Below are 17696 nucleotides of genomic sequence, written 5' to 3' on the forward strand. Positions count from 1 at the left end.
ACCCTAGAACTGGCTCTAAATGCTTTCATCAGTGGACACAATTGTCAGTGAAAAAAATGAACTGCAAATGGCGAGTGGTCAAACCATCTTTCTCAAACACTAACTTCCAGCAAGAGACAGAGATTTTTGAGTAATTGAAAAAATGTATTAAATGTCTACTATACTTCAGGTACTGTGAAAGTATCTCCATATCATGAATCATGGGAATTCATCCTTTGAGGTTGTATTAATAAATGCCTTTTACAAAGGAAAAATCACGACTGGTTAGCTTGAGTAACATGTTCACCATCATGCCACTGTTAAGCCACTGCTACAGGGACTGATAGCAGATGTCTTTGTTCAAATCCTGTGGCTTTTCCTCTAATACGTATCACGCGAAGGCATAACATTTTCCCCAAACTAAATCATCCATGCAGGTTTGGACAGAGCATCGTTTTTCCTTTCTCTTCCGACACACAGAAAATGAAAAGTTTCTTTTTCTTACCGAACAGCACTACTGCCCACATCTAGGTCTTGTGCAGTGACAGCACCGATGATGGTCCCAACTGGAGTGTCTTCATAAACCTCCATGGTGTAGAGCGGCTTGCTAAACACCGGTGGTTCCTCAATATCCAGCACACTGATCTTCACTGTGGCTGTGTCTTTAAAAGGGCCCGCGGAGTGAAATCTGTGGTCAATGTGAAGGTTGGAGGCTTCTACTTTAAAAGTATATGCCTTCTTTGTTTCAAAGTCTAATGGCTGGAATAAGGACAAATCGAAAATGAAGAGGTGCATGCATATAGAATGTGGCAAAGATGGTGAACATTGTTTCAGAACATTTGCAAGGTAATACCAATTCTGAATCGGTTTCAAAGCTTGTAATTAGTGGGTAAAGACACATTTTCGGAATCACGCTCTTGTAGATTACTCTGGGTAACTTGTAACGATAATTAGTTGCATATACTAAAATGGCACGTATGTGCACATACATGCTTAAGTAGGGCTTAATTCATTTTGTAGGAGCAGTTAAAACACCAAGAGAAATTTTAAGGCAAGTTATTTTCTGATCTTATACAATACTGACATCTAGTGGAATTAAGCTATCATTAAAATACAATAAAATTGAAATTGGATAGCTAGGACAGTCTACATTCCAGCTTAAAATTTGGTACAACAAAATATGTTTTGTTTTTCTTGAACTACTCTTCTTATTTTGACAGTAATATAATTTTTTATTAATTTTTTTTTACTGTTTAAGTCTTTTCACTAAAAAAAAGGACTCTGTCAGGATTTAAAGCATACACAGTGGTAATTATAGAGTTTTGGTCTTTGGTATTCTCAGCATTGTATATATAATTAGTAGGCATTGTAATGCATCATTAGGATATTTTACCAATCTTTTACCTTGAACATATATGATCAAATTAAACACAATTGTGAAACATGGTGTTTGGAAGTCATCTGTCCAGAAGTCACTGATTCTCTATTTTAATACGTTACTACTACTTATTTTCACTTTTATTCTGAATATTTGTTTTATGTTACAAATAACTGAAAATATTACATTCTGGAAATATGGGGTTGCTACGGTGCTTGATATAAACTTTAGAGTCAATGGCTCTCCCTTCTCATCACCTATGAAAAACTAAAACAATATGAAATTAACATTAACATAGAGATTTTCAGGGACCTTTAGTAGTTTCTGTTTTCTAAATTAATTCCCTCTGCTATAACTCCAATGACTTGCTAATTGCTGTGTCAACAGATCTGTTTTTTCCCTCAGCACACCTGGGGAAAATAAGGGAGATCTATTTCTCCCTCAAGGATAAGACCATAATTTTATGCACTTTCTCTGAGGATGAAAATGGAAAATTTAAAAAAAAATCCCTGTGAAATCCTCAAAAACTCTCACAATTCCATGGAGTTTATTAGAGCAAATAGCAACACCACCGAGACGTGACATTAAGTTCTGTTCACAATCATTTTCATTCAGGGGAATCTATATTTATTTTCCCTGTAATTATTCCCTTATTTATCTAATTTGTCCAATTTTATTCATTTTTTATCTGCTTTGTGCTCAATGTTTTCTTTTATCTTTTTATGTATTTTTAGTGACTTGTCTCATGCCTATTTTCCTATTATATTATGTCAATATGATATTGATTTTCTTCAATTTCCATCTGTTTTGTTAAGAATTTCAATTTATCATTAAGCCAATAAAAGTAAATAATGGCATGCATAATATGCCATCATTGATATTTTAGCTATTGGTTAACTGAATAGGAACATAATATCAAGAACGAAAAAGGAGGTAGTCCCATGATGCTATTTCGATAAGCCTACCGCTTGACTACTGTGTTTTGTTAAAGGAATCAAAATCATGAAAAAGCAAAACAAAACAACAAACAACAACAACAAAAAAAACAATTGCCAGAATAGGAGAGCAAAGCATTATTCAAGCAGAAAATATGAAACTGTTAACAATTACTGAGAATGTTTACGTAGAATGAAGACCAAAGCAAGATAGGAAAACCATTTTTAAATATTAAAGGGATATCCTTTTGAACCTCAGTTAGGCTTATTGTAATAGTGTCTCAGTGGAATTAACAAAATTCAAATTATTAAAATGGTAACTTTAGGTTGAGAAAAAGAAGAAATATCTAACAAAATTAAGCCATTTAATATTGCATTGATTTAAAAAATATCAACAGCCTACATGGTGGTGAGGCTTGGAATACTTCCTGGGTGCAATGACAAGATTTGCTCTTTCTACATTTAACAAACTCAGAAATTAGTGAGAAACATGTCATCTCGTTTAATGAATGAGAGAGACCGATGTGTATGAAAGAGGGCTGTGCTAGGTCATTCAAATTAAAGGACATAGAAACATATGTTTCCTGTTTTTATAAATCTTAAATACTCTATGAATGTGAAATATAACTTTCCATCATACTGACCCCTATCTTCTAACGTAAGATTATTTTGACATGATCACCTTGGGTCCTTTTGCCTACAAAGCTAACTGAGCTGTCCTAGCTTATACTTACCCCTTTGGAGGGAGGAGGGCCAGAATTCACTTCTGTCTCAGAATATAGCCACTAATACCATATGTTCCCGTCCTCCGCCCTTACTTTCTCCTAGACATCAAAATGCTCCTGATTATCTACATGATTGGGCAACTTCTTTCTAGACAAGATCTACATTTTATTCATTCTATTTACCTACTTGATTAAGGTGCCACTCCCACCTGATGGTTACAATAAACTTAAAAAATAAAAATAAATAAAAAAAGGCAGTGCGGATAATTTCCTCCTGGCCTTGAAGAAGTAAACTCATGAGGGTAGAAACCACCTGGCAAGTACTCAAGGGGCACCTATCGGAGTTGACACTGAAACCTAGCCAATAACTAGCAAGAAATACCGACCTCAGTCATAAAGCCACAAAGAAATGAATTCTGCCCACAACCGATAAGCTTGGAAAGTGTCTCTAAGCTTCAAATCAGATGGCACCCCAGCTGACGCCTTGATTTCAGCCTGAGAGGCGCTGAGGTTTCAGCAGAGGACCCAGTTACGGTATCCTCTGACCCACACTTCCATCTGTCTTTACTTTTTACTCCTCTATATTGCTTCAATTTTTATGGTTAACATGTATTGGTATTATTTTGCCAACAGAGTAAAGTCATCACTCAACACAATGTATTCTTTAGTAATAAGATTCTACTTTCTCAATCATATAGTGGTTCTAAATGGCCAATGGAAGGAAATATTTTCAATCAGTCCAAATGACTGAAGGCTGAACCTTTATCCAAATCAGGGTAGGTGCCTTTCAGGACAAGCAGAAAACAGACTTATACCAGCCTGAACCATGATGAAAAGACAAGACGGAAAAGATCTTACAAAGTAATTTCTTTATGCCAGGTGTGCTACAAAGATAAGATTTTCTGATCAAGCGTCATTTTAAAGGAAAATTAAGTTTCCCAAAACTTAGTTTTATGATCAGCACAGTAACCAATTTATTTATTTGTTGCTGGCACTTTCTGTTTCATAAGAATTTATTCCAGAACTTGACCACAACTCATGTTACATAGAAAATCATTCATAGATGATATGTGCATGTACTTCTTTGATTTATTCACATCAATTTAAATTCACATTGATCAAATCAAGTGTTTGGTGTTGAGAATAGAGTGGTTAACAAGTTAAATGAAGTCCATTTTATCACAAGCCTTATATTGTAGAAAAGGATGGCCACAACAACAACAACAACAACAACAACAAAAAATTAGTAAGTACATCATTTTCAGCTAGTGTTAAGATTTATGAGGAAAATGAGGTAATAAGACATACATAATTATATAGAGCACATTGGAAGTGCATTTTTTTCATGTTTATTTATTTTTGAGAGAGACAAAGACAGAGAGTGAGCTTGAGCGGGGGAGGGACAGAGAGAGGGAGACAGGATCCAAAGTGTGGGCTCCATGCCAACAGCAGAGAGCAAGATATGGGGCTCAAACCCACAAGTCACAAGATCATGCATGATTGAGCCAAATCGACCTCTTAACCGACTGAGCCACCCAGGCACCCAGGAAATGCATTCCTGAGGATGTAATAATGATAGGAACTGAGATAAGAAGAACCACGCATGGGGAAGTCAGAAGCTAATGACCCTGATGGAAGGTGAGCAAAGGTTAAATTCCATAGAATAAATTCTATACCTTTCAATAAATATTTTTTGAACATCCTACCACGTTCTAGACATGATTACCCATGCTAGAACTGAGCAAAGCAGACAAAAATCACCACCTGTGTGGAGTTTGCTGTCTCCTAGGAGTTGATGGACAACAATAAGATACATAGGCAAAATATGTACCATGTTGGGCGGCAGTAAATGGTATGGAAAAATGTAAAACTTGGGGGTCAGATCATGTTCTGTGTGTTGGGGGTAGATGGCAGTTTGTGTATCCTATCACTGTTGAGGAAGGAATTCAACTCAGCAACTTACTAAAAACTAGAGAGGTAATTATTTTTGTTTAAGTTTATTTACCTATTTTTGAGAGAGAGAGAGAGCCTGCGTGCTGAAGGAGAGTGGGGAGGAGCAGAGAGAGAATCTCAAACAGACTCCGCACTGTCAGCACGGAGCCCGACACTGGGCTTGAACTTACAATCCAGGAGATCATGACCTGAGCCAAAACAAAGAGTCTGAAGCTCAACCAGCTGAGCCAGCCAGGTGCCCCCATGAACTAATTATTTGATGCATAAAAGTTGTTACATGATTAGGTAAAAATTCCCCAACAAAAAAGGGAAACAAGTTGGGGCGCCTGGGTGGCGCAGTCGGTTAAGCGTCCGACTTCAGCCAGGTCACGATCTCGCGGTCCGTGAGTTCGAGCCCCGCGTCAGGCTCTGGGCTGATGGCTCGGAGCCTGGAGCCTGTTTCCGATTCTGTGTCTCCCTCTCTCTCTGCCCCTCCCCCGTTCATGCTCTGTCTCTCTCTGTCCCAAAAATAAATAAAAAACGTTGAAAAAAAAAAATTAAAAAAAAAAAAAAAAAAAAAAGGGAAACAAGTCAAATGTGGCCATTTTTAAAACCTGAATTTTAGTTGTCGACAAATTTCAACAACCTTTCAGTTTTAAAATTAAAAAAAAGAAAAACTAAAACAAAAAGAAACCCAATGGAATGACCAGACAAAAAACGTATTTTCTAAATAAAATTATTAAAGTGAAGAAACATGTACTTCCTAAAAGTTACCTCTACATAAATTTGTCACAGAACTATTTGTTAGAAATGCCTTTAATTTTTGTGGGCATAATTTAGACTCCAGATTTTTGTAGCACTACGAATTTTTGATAGTTTTAATGAATTAGTTTAAGAATCATGGGCATTATTCGCTCTATGCCCATATTTTAGTGATGATACTTTTTGGAACAAATTCAGTAACTAATTCAGCAAGACAAAACAAAACAAAAAAAAAATACTGAAAGAAACTCTAGTGCTTCTAGTTAAGGGTTTGGGGTAAAAGAAAGATTTTATCCTAAAAATGAAAGATTACATTAACTTTTATAAATACTTAAGTAAAATACGTGTTTTACATGCACACACAGTATAGATCATGATCATCTAGGGAGGCCAATTATTTTTTGAGCTTTCTTGAATAACCAAGTTCACAATTTACTTCTCTTTTTTTTAATGTTTAATTATTTTTGAGAGAGAGAGAGAGAGAGAGGGAGAGAGTGAGTGGGGGAGGGGCATAGAGAGAGGGAGACACAGAATCCAAAGCAGGTTCCTGAGAAGGTTCTGAGCTGTCAGCATAGTCTGATGTGGGGCTTGAACCTATGAACGGTAAGATCATGACCTGAGAAAAAGTCAGAGGCCCAACTGACTGAGCCAACCAGGCGCCCCTCTCACATTTTACTTCTAACATATATTGTTGGTAACAATAGTTATAACAGTTAATATGCTTTTCAAACATACTATAATTTACAAGCTGTTCAACTTTGAAAAAGTTACCTTTTTTCTTTGAGTTTCTTATTTCTCATATGCATAATCAGTAAAACACTATCTTTCTAAGTAATTTATAAAATACATTAAACTTTACATAGTACTGAGAACTAAAAAATGATGCATCATAAATTAAAACAATAAACCAGCACAATGCATTTGTTCTGTAGTCAATAAAAAATTTAAACACCCTGTATATTTCAAGAATGTCCTTTATTGTGACAACACAAATACAGATATGATAAAGTGGCTTTAGGGGGCTCAAATATAGTAGGAATAATAGATATGTTTAAAGTATTAATGCTATAAGTATCGTAGGCGTTTGAAAGAAATGCTGACGTTTTGGAAGAAAGTAAGAAGTGATCAGCTTTGCCTGAGGGACTCATGAAAGTCTTTGGTATGAGACATGGGAGATAGTTAAAAACAACAACAACAACAACAGAAAGAATCAACTAAGAAACTTATGTGGGGCAGTGTCTTCTGTGCAAAAGGAAGACTAGTGCATTTGGCAGAAATCGCAGTGAATTTCGTATGGTTGGAAAATAGCCTGTATATATGTGCGTGCTTATTCATGTGTGCAGCAGATGATAATACAAAACAGACGATTTGCTTGGTATCTTACTAATGATGGAAACAAAAAAAAAAGGACTTTAGCATGAGAGTAAGAGAAACAGGGTTAGGTTTCAACCACTCATAGAGGAAAGGATAAGTTAAGTGAATATATTCAGAGAATGGCCATTGCAGTGGTAGAAGGAATAACCAGGAGGATGCATGGCAACCCAGTAGGCAGAGAAAGAGGGACATTTTAACCCATGTTCAGGAGAAATTAGTGGCCAGGACTTACGTCCTATTTGTCACAAGGAAGCTGATGGCAATAGAAGCAACATAACAAAAAAGTCTAGATTTGGGGGTTACGAAACTGGAGAGGAAGTGGAGCCTTATCTAGGAAGGAGAAGACATGAACAGAAGCACTCTTGTTGGGAGCAGAGAAGGAATTTGACTTTGGTCATTCTGAGTTTGAACAGACTATAGAACACACAGTTTTAAATGCCTGATGGGAAGCAAAACGAGCTGCTTTGGTAATTTCAGTCTAGGAGCCAGTGTAGAGTTTATAAGACTGATTAGCAAAGTTAGGTAAGATGTTTAAAAGAAAAGGTGATGACAAACATTTACAAAAACTGGGACATATTTACAGAAACAAATAAAGAACACCACTTATTTTTTTCTTTAAACTTAAGCATGTCAGACTGGCTAAAAACAGGAGTGTCTTAAACTTAATAAAGGTGTATGTTTGGCTACATAAAATAAGCGATTCCAAATTTTTTCATCGGTTTCCCCTTAGAGTTATTCAAAAATTAACCACATGGTGGTGCTCTTCACCAAATAATTTGGTGTGAAAGCCTTTCCTTGCCATTTGACTTCAAAAGAAAATGAGTTTTACCAACAGGACCTAAGTAAAATATGAATGGTTCAGTGGGACCCGCTGAGAGCTTAGCCTATTTACTAAGAATCCTGGTAAACAATACAACATTTTACTTCCTTTTTTTACAGGAAAAAAATAATTCTGCTTTGGATTCAGTGTGAAAACAGTTATGTTTATTTGGAATGAAATAATATTTCCAACTAACATCAAAGAGTAAGAATTCTTTTTTAAACCAAAAGTTTTACTTATTTAAAAATAAAGAGGAAATCACATCATCATTCTTTACTTTAAACATGCACTCTTTATTTCCTAGTTACCAACAGACATTTTTGTAGAAATGGTAGAGAACTGAGAAATTATGGAAGATAATAAAATTGTCCTTTTGCAGAACTTAAATGTTGACAACAATATTTTAATTGCTTTTATTTCTTAATAGTAACAAGGAAATTACAGTGCTTCTATAAATATATTTCTATTTTTAGTCCCTCAAAGTTTTTAACTCATGTAATTTTATATTTATATCTGTTAACTATGTAATTATATAATAAATTATATTTATTCTCACTTCTCCAGTAGAAAAAAAACTAGAGTAAAATATATTTCCTTTCCTTTTTCAATTAAGAATAAAATTGCTCAATTTAAAATGCTTTATGCTCTCGTTTTAAATGTAGCCTATCTCTTAATTTTTAGATGGGATGAAACTTTTAACAGCTAATATTTTGATTTTGTTAGTGTTTTTAATGTTATAATACTTAAGAACATATAGGGTACTTTCTATTTGTTTAAATTCTGCTCAATGCAATGTGACATAAGTGTAGACTAAGGGTAGTTTTTTGTGTGTTTTGTTTTATTTTTTACCAATAGCCTGTGCCTTAAGAAGATTTGTAAAGTTTCATAATGTTATTCTGAATTCAATGTGACACAGTGAAATAACATTATGTCATAGGGCTCATAAACTGAATTCAGGCTGACGTTAAAAAATAAATTAATAAAAGTTTGTTTTTTTTTTCATTCTTCTCTGCTCATAAACCTGACTATCATTTTTATTCACTTACACCCTCCTCAGAAAGAGAGAGGGGAAGTGGTAAAGGGAAAGCAAATAAAGATTTTGGAGATAAAACAATAACTAGAATATGTGCTTCCAAGAACTTTGTATTTTATTTTATTTTATTTTATTTTATTTTATTTTATTTTATTTTAAGATGTCATTTAAATTCCAGTTAAATATAGTGTAGTGTTGGTTTCAGGAGGACAATTTAGTGATTCATCACTTACATACAACACCCAGTATTTTGTTTATTGAGTTCAGAAAAGAAAAACTCCGTAAACAAAATATCATACTCAATGTTAGCCAAACAATGAAAGTAACTGATATTTATCAAATAGCTCCATATTCAAAGGTAGAATATATTTTGGACTTTCTAAATGCATTAACAACATAATTCCTGCATGAATTTGGTTTTAATTAAAACCCTTTTTTACAATTTTATGCTGAGATGTTGAAGGGAGATTTTTTAAAAAACTAATTTAAAGATCACCATGTAACTGGAATAGTGCTATTGACGTTTACATATTTATTTATCATCACACACCTAATTTTTCTACGACTCCTAAAGGTAAGTACAAGGTAAACTTTCCTGAGAACTTACTGAATATACACACAACTAATTCTATAATGCATTCTTCACCCCTCCCCCAAAACTCTAAAGAACGGCAGTTGTTTAAATTAATTTTGAGTTTCTCATGGGCTCTATTCAACAGAATTTTTCTAATGGTTTTATTTTCAAGAAATCATTCTGCCATGTTTAATCAAGTCATAATTCTACATGTACATATTTGTAGAAACACACAAAATATAATACATACAGCAGATAGATATGTAGGTAGGTATGTAAGTAGGTAGGTAGACAGATAATAGGTAATTTTAAAATTTTGTTACAGAACTGATCTCCTGGGATATTTGTCTTTTTTTGAGATTTAATAGATGAACTCTGCAAGCTACAATTGTCCTTTCCAAAAGGATGCCTCTAGGTTTTCCTCACTTAGACATTAAGACAAATTACAACACTAAGAACAAATCTATTCAATTCTTTGGTAATTTGCTGGATGATCAGAATTTTTATGAAAGTATGTTTTGGCTGTCCCTTTAAAATGTCGCCAGAATCTCACCATTTCTCACAACCTCAATTACTACGCAAGGCATGGTCCATACCTCCATCAACGGTTTCTGGGATTATTTCTGTAGGTTTGTAACTGGTCTATTTCTATCCTTACTTCCTAGTCACTATTCTCAGAACACCACAGTATCCCAGCTTTACAAGGATAGAGGTAACTTAGATCTAAAGTCACCCTGGGCTTTCTCATACCATGATCTAATTCGAGTCCTTGGACTGACTGGCCTATTGGGCTTTCCAAGGAGGGCCCTTTCTCTGCACCTTTGACTTCATTTCTGGCTGGGAACCGTTTCATTAGCGCACTCAACCCACTGGATTCCTTGCAGCTGCTGCCCAATCTTTCTGGAACAAGCTTCACTCAGACACTACATGGTTCATTTCCTGCTTCATTCAAGAGTCTGCTGAAATTTCATCCTGTCAGAGAAACGTTTTTTGACCACCTCATTATAAGAGCCACCAAATGCAGTAATGACTTGTATCCCTGTACCCTGCTTTATGCTTTTCAAGCTTGAATTTATAGCTGCTGTCAGTGATTTTGCATTTATCATCTGTCTTTCCCAACTAAGTGGAAGCTGCTTCAGTTCAGGGATTGGATCTGTTTTGTTTACTGCTTTATACCCATAATCCAGAGTGGGCTCTCAGATTTAGTGACTTCCCCATCAGTACCTGTTGAATGAAGGAGTGAACGTTAGTTATGGACACTGAACTTTATTTAAATGACAAATTTTATGCCAGCAAAATGGACAATTATTCATCCACTGCAGGAAGAAAAATGTACTTTTTATACTTGGAGATACACATTTCAGACTGGTTTTCTTTATTATGTAAGTCAATTTTAACAACATTATGTCATAATTTCATAAATCCTTTTTAATCTCCTTAAGAAAGAGAAGTCTCAAAAAATTAAATCAAAAAATGCAACAAAATAAAATTGTTCAAAAATTTGACTCTTTTTATGAATCTTTCATAAGCTAAAAAGGGAAAAGGTCTGTTCTCATTGCTTTAGTGAGGATGTATAATAGGTAAATATTTACGAAAATTGATTTATATAACTAAATATTTACTTTCAAAGATCAAGCCATTTTGATGTAATGTAAAGACTATAGTTAGCCATGTTTTCAATTGTGTTAAAAAGTAACACACATTTTCCCACACATTTTCCCAGGTTGACACTTAGACATCAATGTTTTATTGGCACAGATGATAAATATGTATAAATAAAAATATATAAAATGTGTATAAATATAGAATATATGTATAACTTTAAATATACATGCATATATAGATTTTAAATATATAGCATACACAATATTGACTCTTCTGTACCTCAATTTTACTTTGTAAATTTACTTATTTTCATACATACATTTTATTAACTGTTGATGTAAAATATTTTCTATTATTTTCTTTATTACTAAAAGAATTCATATTTGCTCCATTTAAATTAATGTTTGTAAGTCATTTAAGTATAGTGCTTTTTGAGAAAAAATAAGTGATAAGACTTTTCATTGACTTTCTACTGAATAGAAAAGAGAAAAATGAGCAAAGCAAGAAGAAACAATAAAGGAGTAAAGTTGGTAAGAATGTGACACATAGTTTTTAAGAGTACTTTGAAAATTAAACATAAATGCATAATTGTGCTGAATGAGGTCATGTGGTTAAATTAATTTGTAGGAAAGGTACAGCTTATGTGCAATAGTGGAAATAAAAAGTGATAAATAATCTATATGAAAATTGTGTTTACTTTCAATATTGTTTTTATTGTCATATATATCATTTCTTTGTTAAAATTCAGAGTTCCTGAGCAAATCTGGAAACATCAACCTCATTCATGGGAATGACTGCAAATATACTTCTTGTAGGTTAAAATAATTTCCATTATTAAATGTATATGATATACTGCAGTTTGGGTTGAATACAACATGCTTTGTAGCAGAGGAGAAAACAGTACTAAATTAAATGAGTATCACTGTTTTTCCTACACTCCATTCTTAAAAATTCCTATAATTTGCTTCACTGATATGGAAACAATCTACACGTCCTAAATATAATTGTGATTTTTCTTTCTCAAATTTCCATAACCCTTCTTCAAGTCACTCCCCAACAAAACACAGATTATAACCTGTCTAATATTGACAATTGTGCTCTCCCCTTCTGTGATTCTCCTCTGTATTAATCCCTTTTATTATTGTTATTATTTTGATAGAGAGAGATAGAGAGAGATGGAGAGCATGCTCTTGAGCAGGGAAGGGCAGAGAGAGAGAAAAGAGAGAATCCCAAGCAGGCTCCATGCTGTTAGCATGGAGCCCAGCATGTGGCTCCTTATCATGAGCTACGAAATTATGACCTGAGCAGAAACCAAGAATCAGTTGCTTAACCAACTGAGCCACCCAGGCGCCCCTAACCTATTTAACATTACTCAGTGGCTTCCCATCAGAGTCCGCCTTTCCTTCCCTCTCCCACCCTTTCTCCCTCTCCCTCTCCTTTCATCTTCCCCTCTCATTCTCCCTCCCCTTCCTCCTCTCTCTCTCTCATTAATCCTTCTTTTCAGTTACCTCCTTAAAACCTCCTCAAGGCCAGCATTACCCTTGTTCATTTCTTCCATTCCTCAGTAGTATAGATTACTGACATAGGGATTCTTCCACTGTGATATAAACCTTTACCAGCAATGTGTGAATTAGATATTTATATAGACGTTTATAGTCTCAGAAAAGTCCTGAGACGGTAAGACCAAAGCTGGTGGGGTTAGAATTTACCTCTAGATTTTATTTTATTTTATTTTATTTTATTTTATTTTATTTTATTTTAAATGGTTGTTGTTGTTGTTGTTGTTGTTTTAATTTTGAGAGAAAGCCAGTGAGAGGGGAGGGGCAGAGAGGGATGGAGAGAAAGAATCCCAAGCAGGCTCCCTGCTGTTAGTGCAGAACCCAATATGAGGCTCGAACTCACAAACCATAAGATCATGACCTGAGCCAAAATCAACAGTCAGACACTTAACCAACTGAGCCACCCAGGAGCCCCTAGATCTTATTTCAATTAATATATTTGTTTAAGTTTGTAACAATTAAAAATCAAATTACAATTAAATTATTGTAAGAATTTTTTAATAAATGAATTCATGGACCTGTTTCAACAAAAAATATGTATCTGTTGATTTTCAGAATACAAATACCTGAGGAAGTGAATACTTCAGAGCCTTTTGGTCTTTTTTAAATTTAATATAGTGCTCGTTTAAGGAAATTAAAATTTCTGCCATTTTCAACTTTTAGTCATTTTGTGATTTAATTATTATTGGGTAATCAACTGTTCAAAACCTTGTCTATGTACCTTTTTCAATTTGATGACTCCTTCTTGTGTATCCTCATCTGTGACGATGTCAAACAAATTTCCCCCATCTCCTGGAACAATATTGTATTCAATTTCTGCATTTTGTCCAAAATCAGGATCCACAGCTCTTATTCTTCCAATGGCTGAGCCGATAGGAGAAGACTCGGGAACTTTCAGATGGAAAATACCTGGTAAGACATGTATAATTCATGCCGTCAGTGGTGTTAGTTAAGTGTATAGTTAGATGACTAGGCTTGAGAAATATACTATATCTAAAGTAAATCACATTTAGAACATAATAGTGCCAATCAAAAAGGAATTTGCTGTCAAGTTAAGAATTATGAGTAGGAATAATAACTTCACTTTTCACTTCCATAGGTCCTGCTCTAGAATTTTAATTGGGAATTATAACTAGTAAAGTGTGTTCAATTTAAATTAGCGTGAGGAAGTATTTTAAATACTAACAGCCTCAAAGTGTACCTAATATTAAATGGAAGGGCAGGAACATCCATGTAATTAAATGGTACCAATAAGGTAGAATCCGGGACACAAGACAGAGATAAAATAAAGATAGATGACAGATTGATAGATATTTATAGAAAGTTAAGGTTATATTTTCTAATATATATATAAATATTTTATATTTTTCTTATATATTCCATAGAGAGACAGTATGTACTCAGTAAGTGTAAATCATTAAGCTAAAAAGAACCTGTAAGATAGTTGACCAAAATTTTAATCTATGATGGATTTAAGTATATTATATTATTGACTAATATTCAATTTGTGTTTAGTATTTAGTAAATTTTTCCTGGGTATACTACAAGCTACTTTTATACACATACAAGATCAGGATATCGAGTTCTATCTGCTCCATTATTTATTTAATTTTTTTTTTTTAACATTAAAAAAAAAAAAAAAGAAATGCTTCTTTTCACCACCAGGTGGAGCACGTACATTACTATGAATTTGATACTGAGTCAGAAAAACCTACAAAAATTTCTATCTATATAAAATATACCAGAATCAGGAAAATTTGGAATGTCCTCTAAAAATGAAAATATATACATTGCTTAAAGGAGTTTTAGAAATTGTGTATGGCATAACATGAAAAAGATATAGGCTATTTTACTGACTTGTCATCAAAATCAATATTAAATGATTAAATGGCAGTCTATTTATATTAAAATAAGGAAAGGACGAGTGTGGAAGGAAATAAAAGTGCAAAAACAAAACTAAACTCAAAATACAAAATTTAATTTTTATATCTTCTTTCCAGTTTTAATTTCTATTAATGTACTTTGGATTGTACCTTCTCATGGCTAAAGCAACCACCGTAATTCACTCGTTTAGAACTTCTAGTTACATTCATAGAAATTAAGTTAGGAAGACCTTTAATATGTTTATTGAATGGTGAAGTTCATTCATCAAATTGCATTACAATATTTTGGTTATAGGCTTCAAGAAATATGAGGAAAAAATGCTCAATCACACCTTGTGGACATTTTGCTAAATATTTTCCATTTTATTCCCAATTACTTTGTTTTTCTCTTATAGTTTTCTCACAGTTTCAAAATGGGGTAATTTCATTAGCCCTAGTAGCATTAAATCTTTCAACTACCTCTCACCGCCCCCCCAACATAGATATCTACCACTTGCACAAATACTGCTAAAATTAGCCTTGTTTACATTCAATGGACATTACCTCATCCAAAAATATAATTAATATTAAAAGATCTAAATATTTACCTAAATTTGGCTGATTTCATGTAAAACAGAGTGTAGATTTTTACAGCAGTCTGAAAATAGTTGTTCAATTAATTTGATAATTAATTAACAGTATACCTGCCTTCCAAGGGGAGTATGTCAAATCTTTCTAAAAGAACACATTTAAAAGTTAATAAACAAATCAGAACATAGGCAAGTAATAACAATAATGCAACTGGTAATAATGGAGTGTTACATAGGCATTAGGAAAGGATTTTGATTAAATAAGTCATATCACATGATCAAGCTGGCAACTTTTCATAGGCTACGACTATGTTTCATTAGGTTTTATTCCCTAAACACTTCACGCAGTGGCTGTCATAGAGATGCTCAAAGTTTGCAGGATTTAAAGTAGCTTTGGACTGGAGGCTACCAGAGCAAAGAGGAAGAATAAAGTCACAGGTTGCAATGTATACACATTGTCTAAGAAAAAGGTAACAACAGGTATCCAAGTGAAATTGAGTTCAAATAGCCATGATCACATAAGCAGGACCTAATGTGACTTTTACAGCCTGCTTTTCTAGAGTGTTAAGTGCTTCACAATAGCCTAAACCCTGATTGTATGGAAGCCCTTCTGAGCTACTAGCAAACATAAGGATGCCTGACTTCTTGTTTAACGTGGTGAGAAAGCCTGCAACAGTTATTTAAACTTGTACTAAACTTCTCATATATGTGATTCTTTTTATTTTCTTTTTTTCTTCCTTTCTTAATATCTGTTAAGTAGAAGTATCACTTGTCAGAAACACGTCCACCACTTTTGCCTTTTGGGTGATTGTGATAAAGAACCCGAAGAAACACCAAAAGCCTTGAAGCCCTACTACACTTAGTCATAGTTCAATGTCATGGTATATCTATAAGTATTAAGAAAGGTGTTGAATTTTTTCCTGATAAAATAGAGTAATGGAAGTATGCTGAATAATGTACTGTACATCCCTCTTTCACATGATATTTAGTTAGGAAATGACCAAAAAAGTTATCAAAGACACAGCTGACAGAGATTTGAGTGAAGGAGGCAGCTGCTGAGGGCAGTGGATTTCAAACCTCAAACATGGCCAGCAGTGCAAGGTGATGATGGTGGTGCGGACTGAGGTAGGGGGAGGTTGGATGGGCTCTTTAGAAAAATATGGACATCTAACTTAAAGTATGTATAATTTTTCTGCTTACTCTATCTAATCCATTCAATAGGAACAAATTCAGATTACATATTTGCTTTATGAGTGAGATTTCATTTGAACGATTAAAAGCAAAATTAAAAGAATTAAAAATCAAGGGAGATAATCTAGTCTGGCATCATCATTAAGAGATTATGGTTAGCGGAGGTAAAAAAAAAAAAAAAAATAGCCAGAATTGAGACCCTCCAATTTAAGAAGAATTTTTAGATATCTGAAGGACATCAGATAATGCAGACTTTACATGAGAGTTCCCCTTTTCAAGACAATATGCTGAGATAAGAGTTTTGCGTTTTATAAAAGGAAATTTATGAAGCCACTAACAATAAATGTGAAGATGGCTATTCCTTGCAGTATTATGTCAATAGTAAGTTAAATAGCAGTTTCTTAAAAAGTGGTCAGCATATAGCATGCCTACACATTTAAATTATCTGATGGCACGGGAATGTAATAAACTGAAATGCCAGCATTCTCCAAAAAAACCTGACTCAAAAGCGCTCACTAACATGTCCCACCAAAATTAAGATATAATAAAAGTGAAAACAGTGATTTACCATGTACATCTTTTTTGTGTATTGAGATTTTAGTGTACATAAAACACAAATGTACAGAGCACTGAATTTTCTGTTCTTTAGGATAGCACATTTTAGTAGGGTGGAAGACATATTCATTAAGCCAAGCATTTCCAAATAAAATACTGTAGTTAGAAGTAAAGTCTCCAGAATATGGAACAAATCAGAGAAACTATGCATTAGTCATGTCATATTTTTTTAGGCTCTGTCGGTTTATTTCCAGTGACTTGACATTTTATCATTTCTAGAAACTCGACAGCAAATAAAGCTGGGGTCATTCAGATTAATTCAAAACTGAAGTAATCTTCAGCTGTGCCAAAGTTGGACCGCTTGTGATGTACTGTGTCATTACAGTTCCATCAACTCCTGCGTGTCCTACTTTTGACGCATATGAAACATCTTAATGGCACTACCTGTACAAGACAGATTAAAAAATAAAACAGGTGACAAGAAATTGTTCAGAGTCAATAAGAATATATGCTTACATACTCATCAAATATACGTGCTATGCTTAACAGAAAAAAAAAAAGTTCTCATGGAAAACGAGAAAACTGCATGTAGTGAACTAAAATGGAATTATAGTGATCAAATTCTAAAACTTTTTACAGATAATGCTCCCTCTTAATCCCAAAGGTAAAAGTATCTATTACTCAGTTATAGGCTAAATAAGTATCTTCTCAGGAACTTTGTTGTTTCAAAAAAGGTACTTGGGGTGCCTGGGTGGCTCAGTTAGTTAAGAGTCCGACTTCGACTCAGGTCATGATTTCATGGTTCCTGGGTTTGAGCCCCGC

The 17696-nt window shown here is 34.0% G+C and overlaps 1 protein-coding gene across 5 annotated transcripts in view; it reads right to left on the reverse strand.

Annotated features, from left to right (window-relative positions):
- Positions 1 to 17696, reverse strand: part of CDH12 (cadherin 12) — a 1048697-nt gene that overhangs the window by 48497 nt on the left and 982504 nt on the right. For all 5 annotated transcript variants that reach the window (XM_053906903.1, XM_019450745.2, XM_019450744.2 and 2 more), the window contains 2 exons: positions 13398 to 13585; positions 485 to 738 (listed from right to left, as the gene is read on the reverse strand). In XM_053906903.1, coding sequence (XP_053762878.1) covers positions 485 to 738; positions 13398 to 13585 — 442 coding nt within the window. The remainder of the gene's footprint in view (positions 1 to 484; positions 739 to 13397; positions 13586 to 17696) is intronic.

The sequence above is a fragment of the Panthera pardus genome, unplaced genomic scaffold, assembly GCF_024362965.1.
Source record: "Panthera pardus isolate Hobbes unplaced genomic scaffold, ASM2436296v1 HiC_scaffold_2, whole genome shotgun sequence".
Lineage (NCBI taxonomy): Eukaryota > Metazoa > Chordata > Mammalia > Carnivora > Felidae > Panthera > Panthera pardus.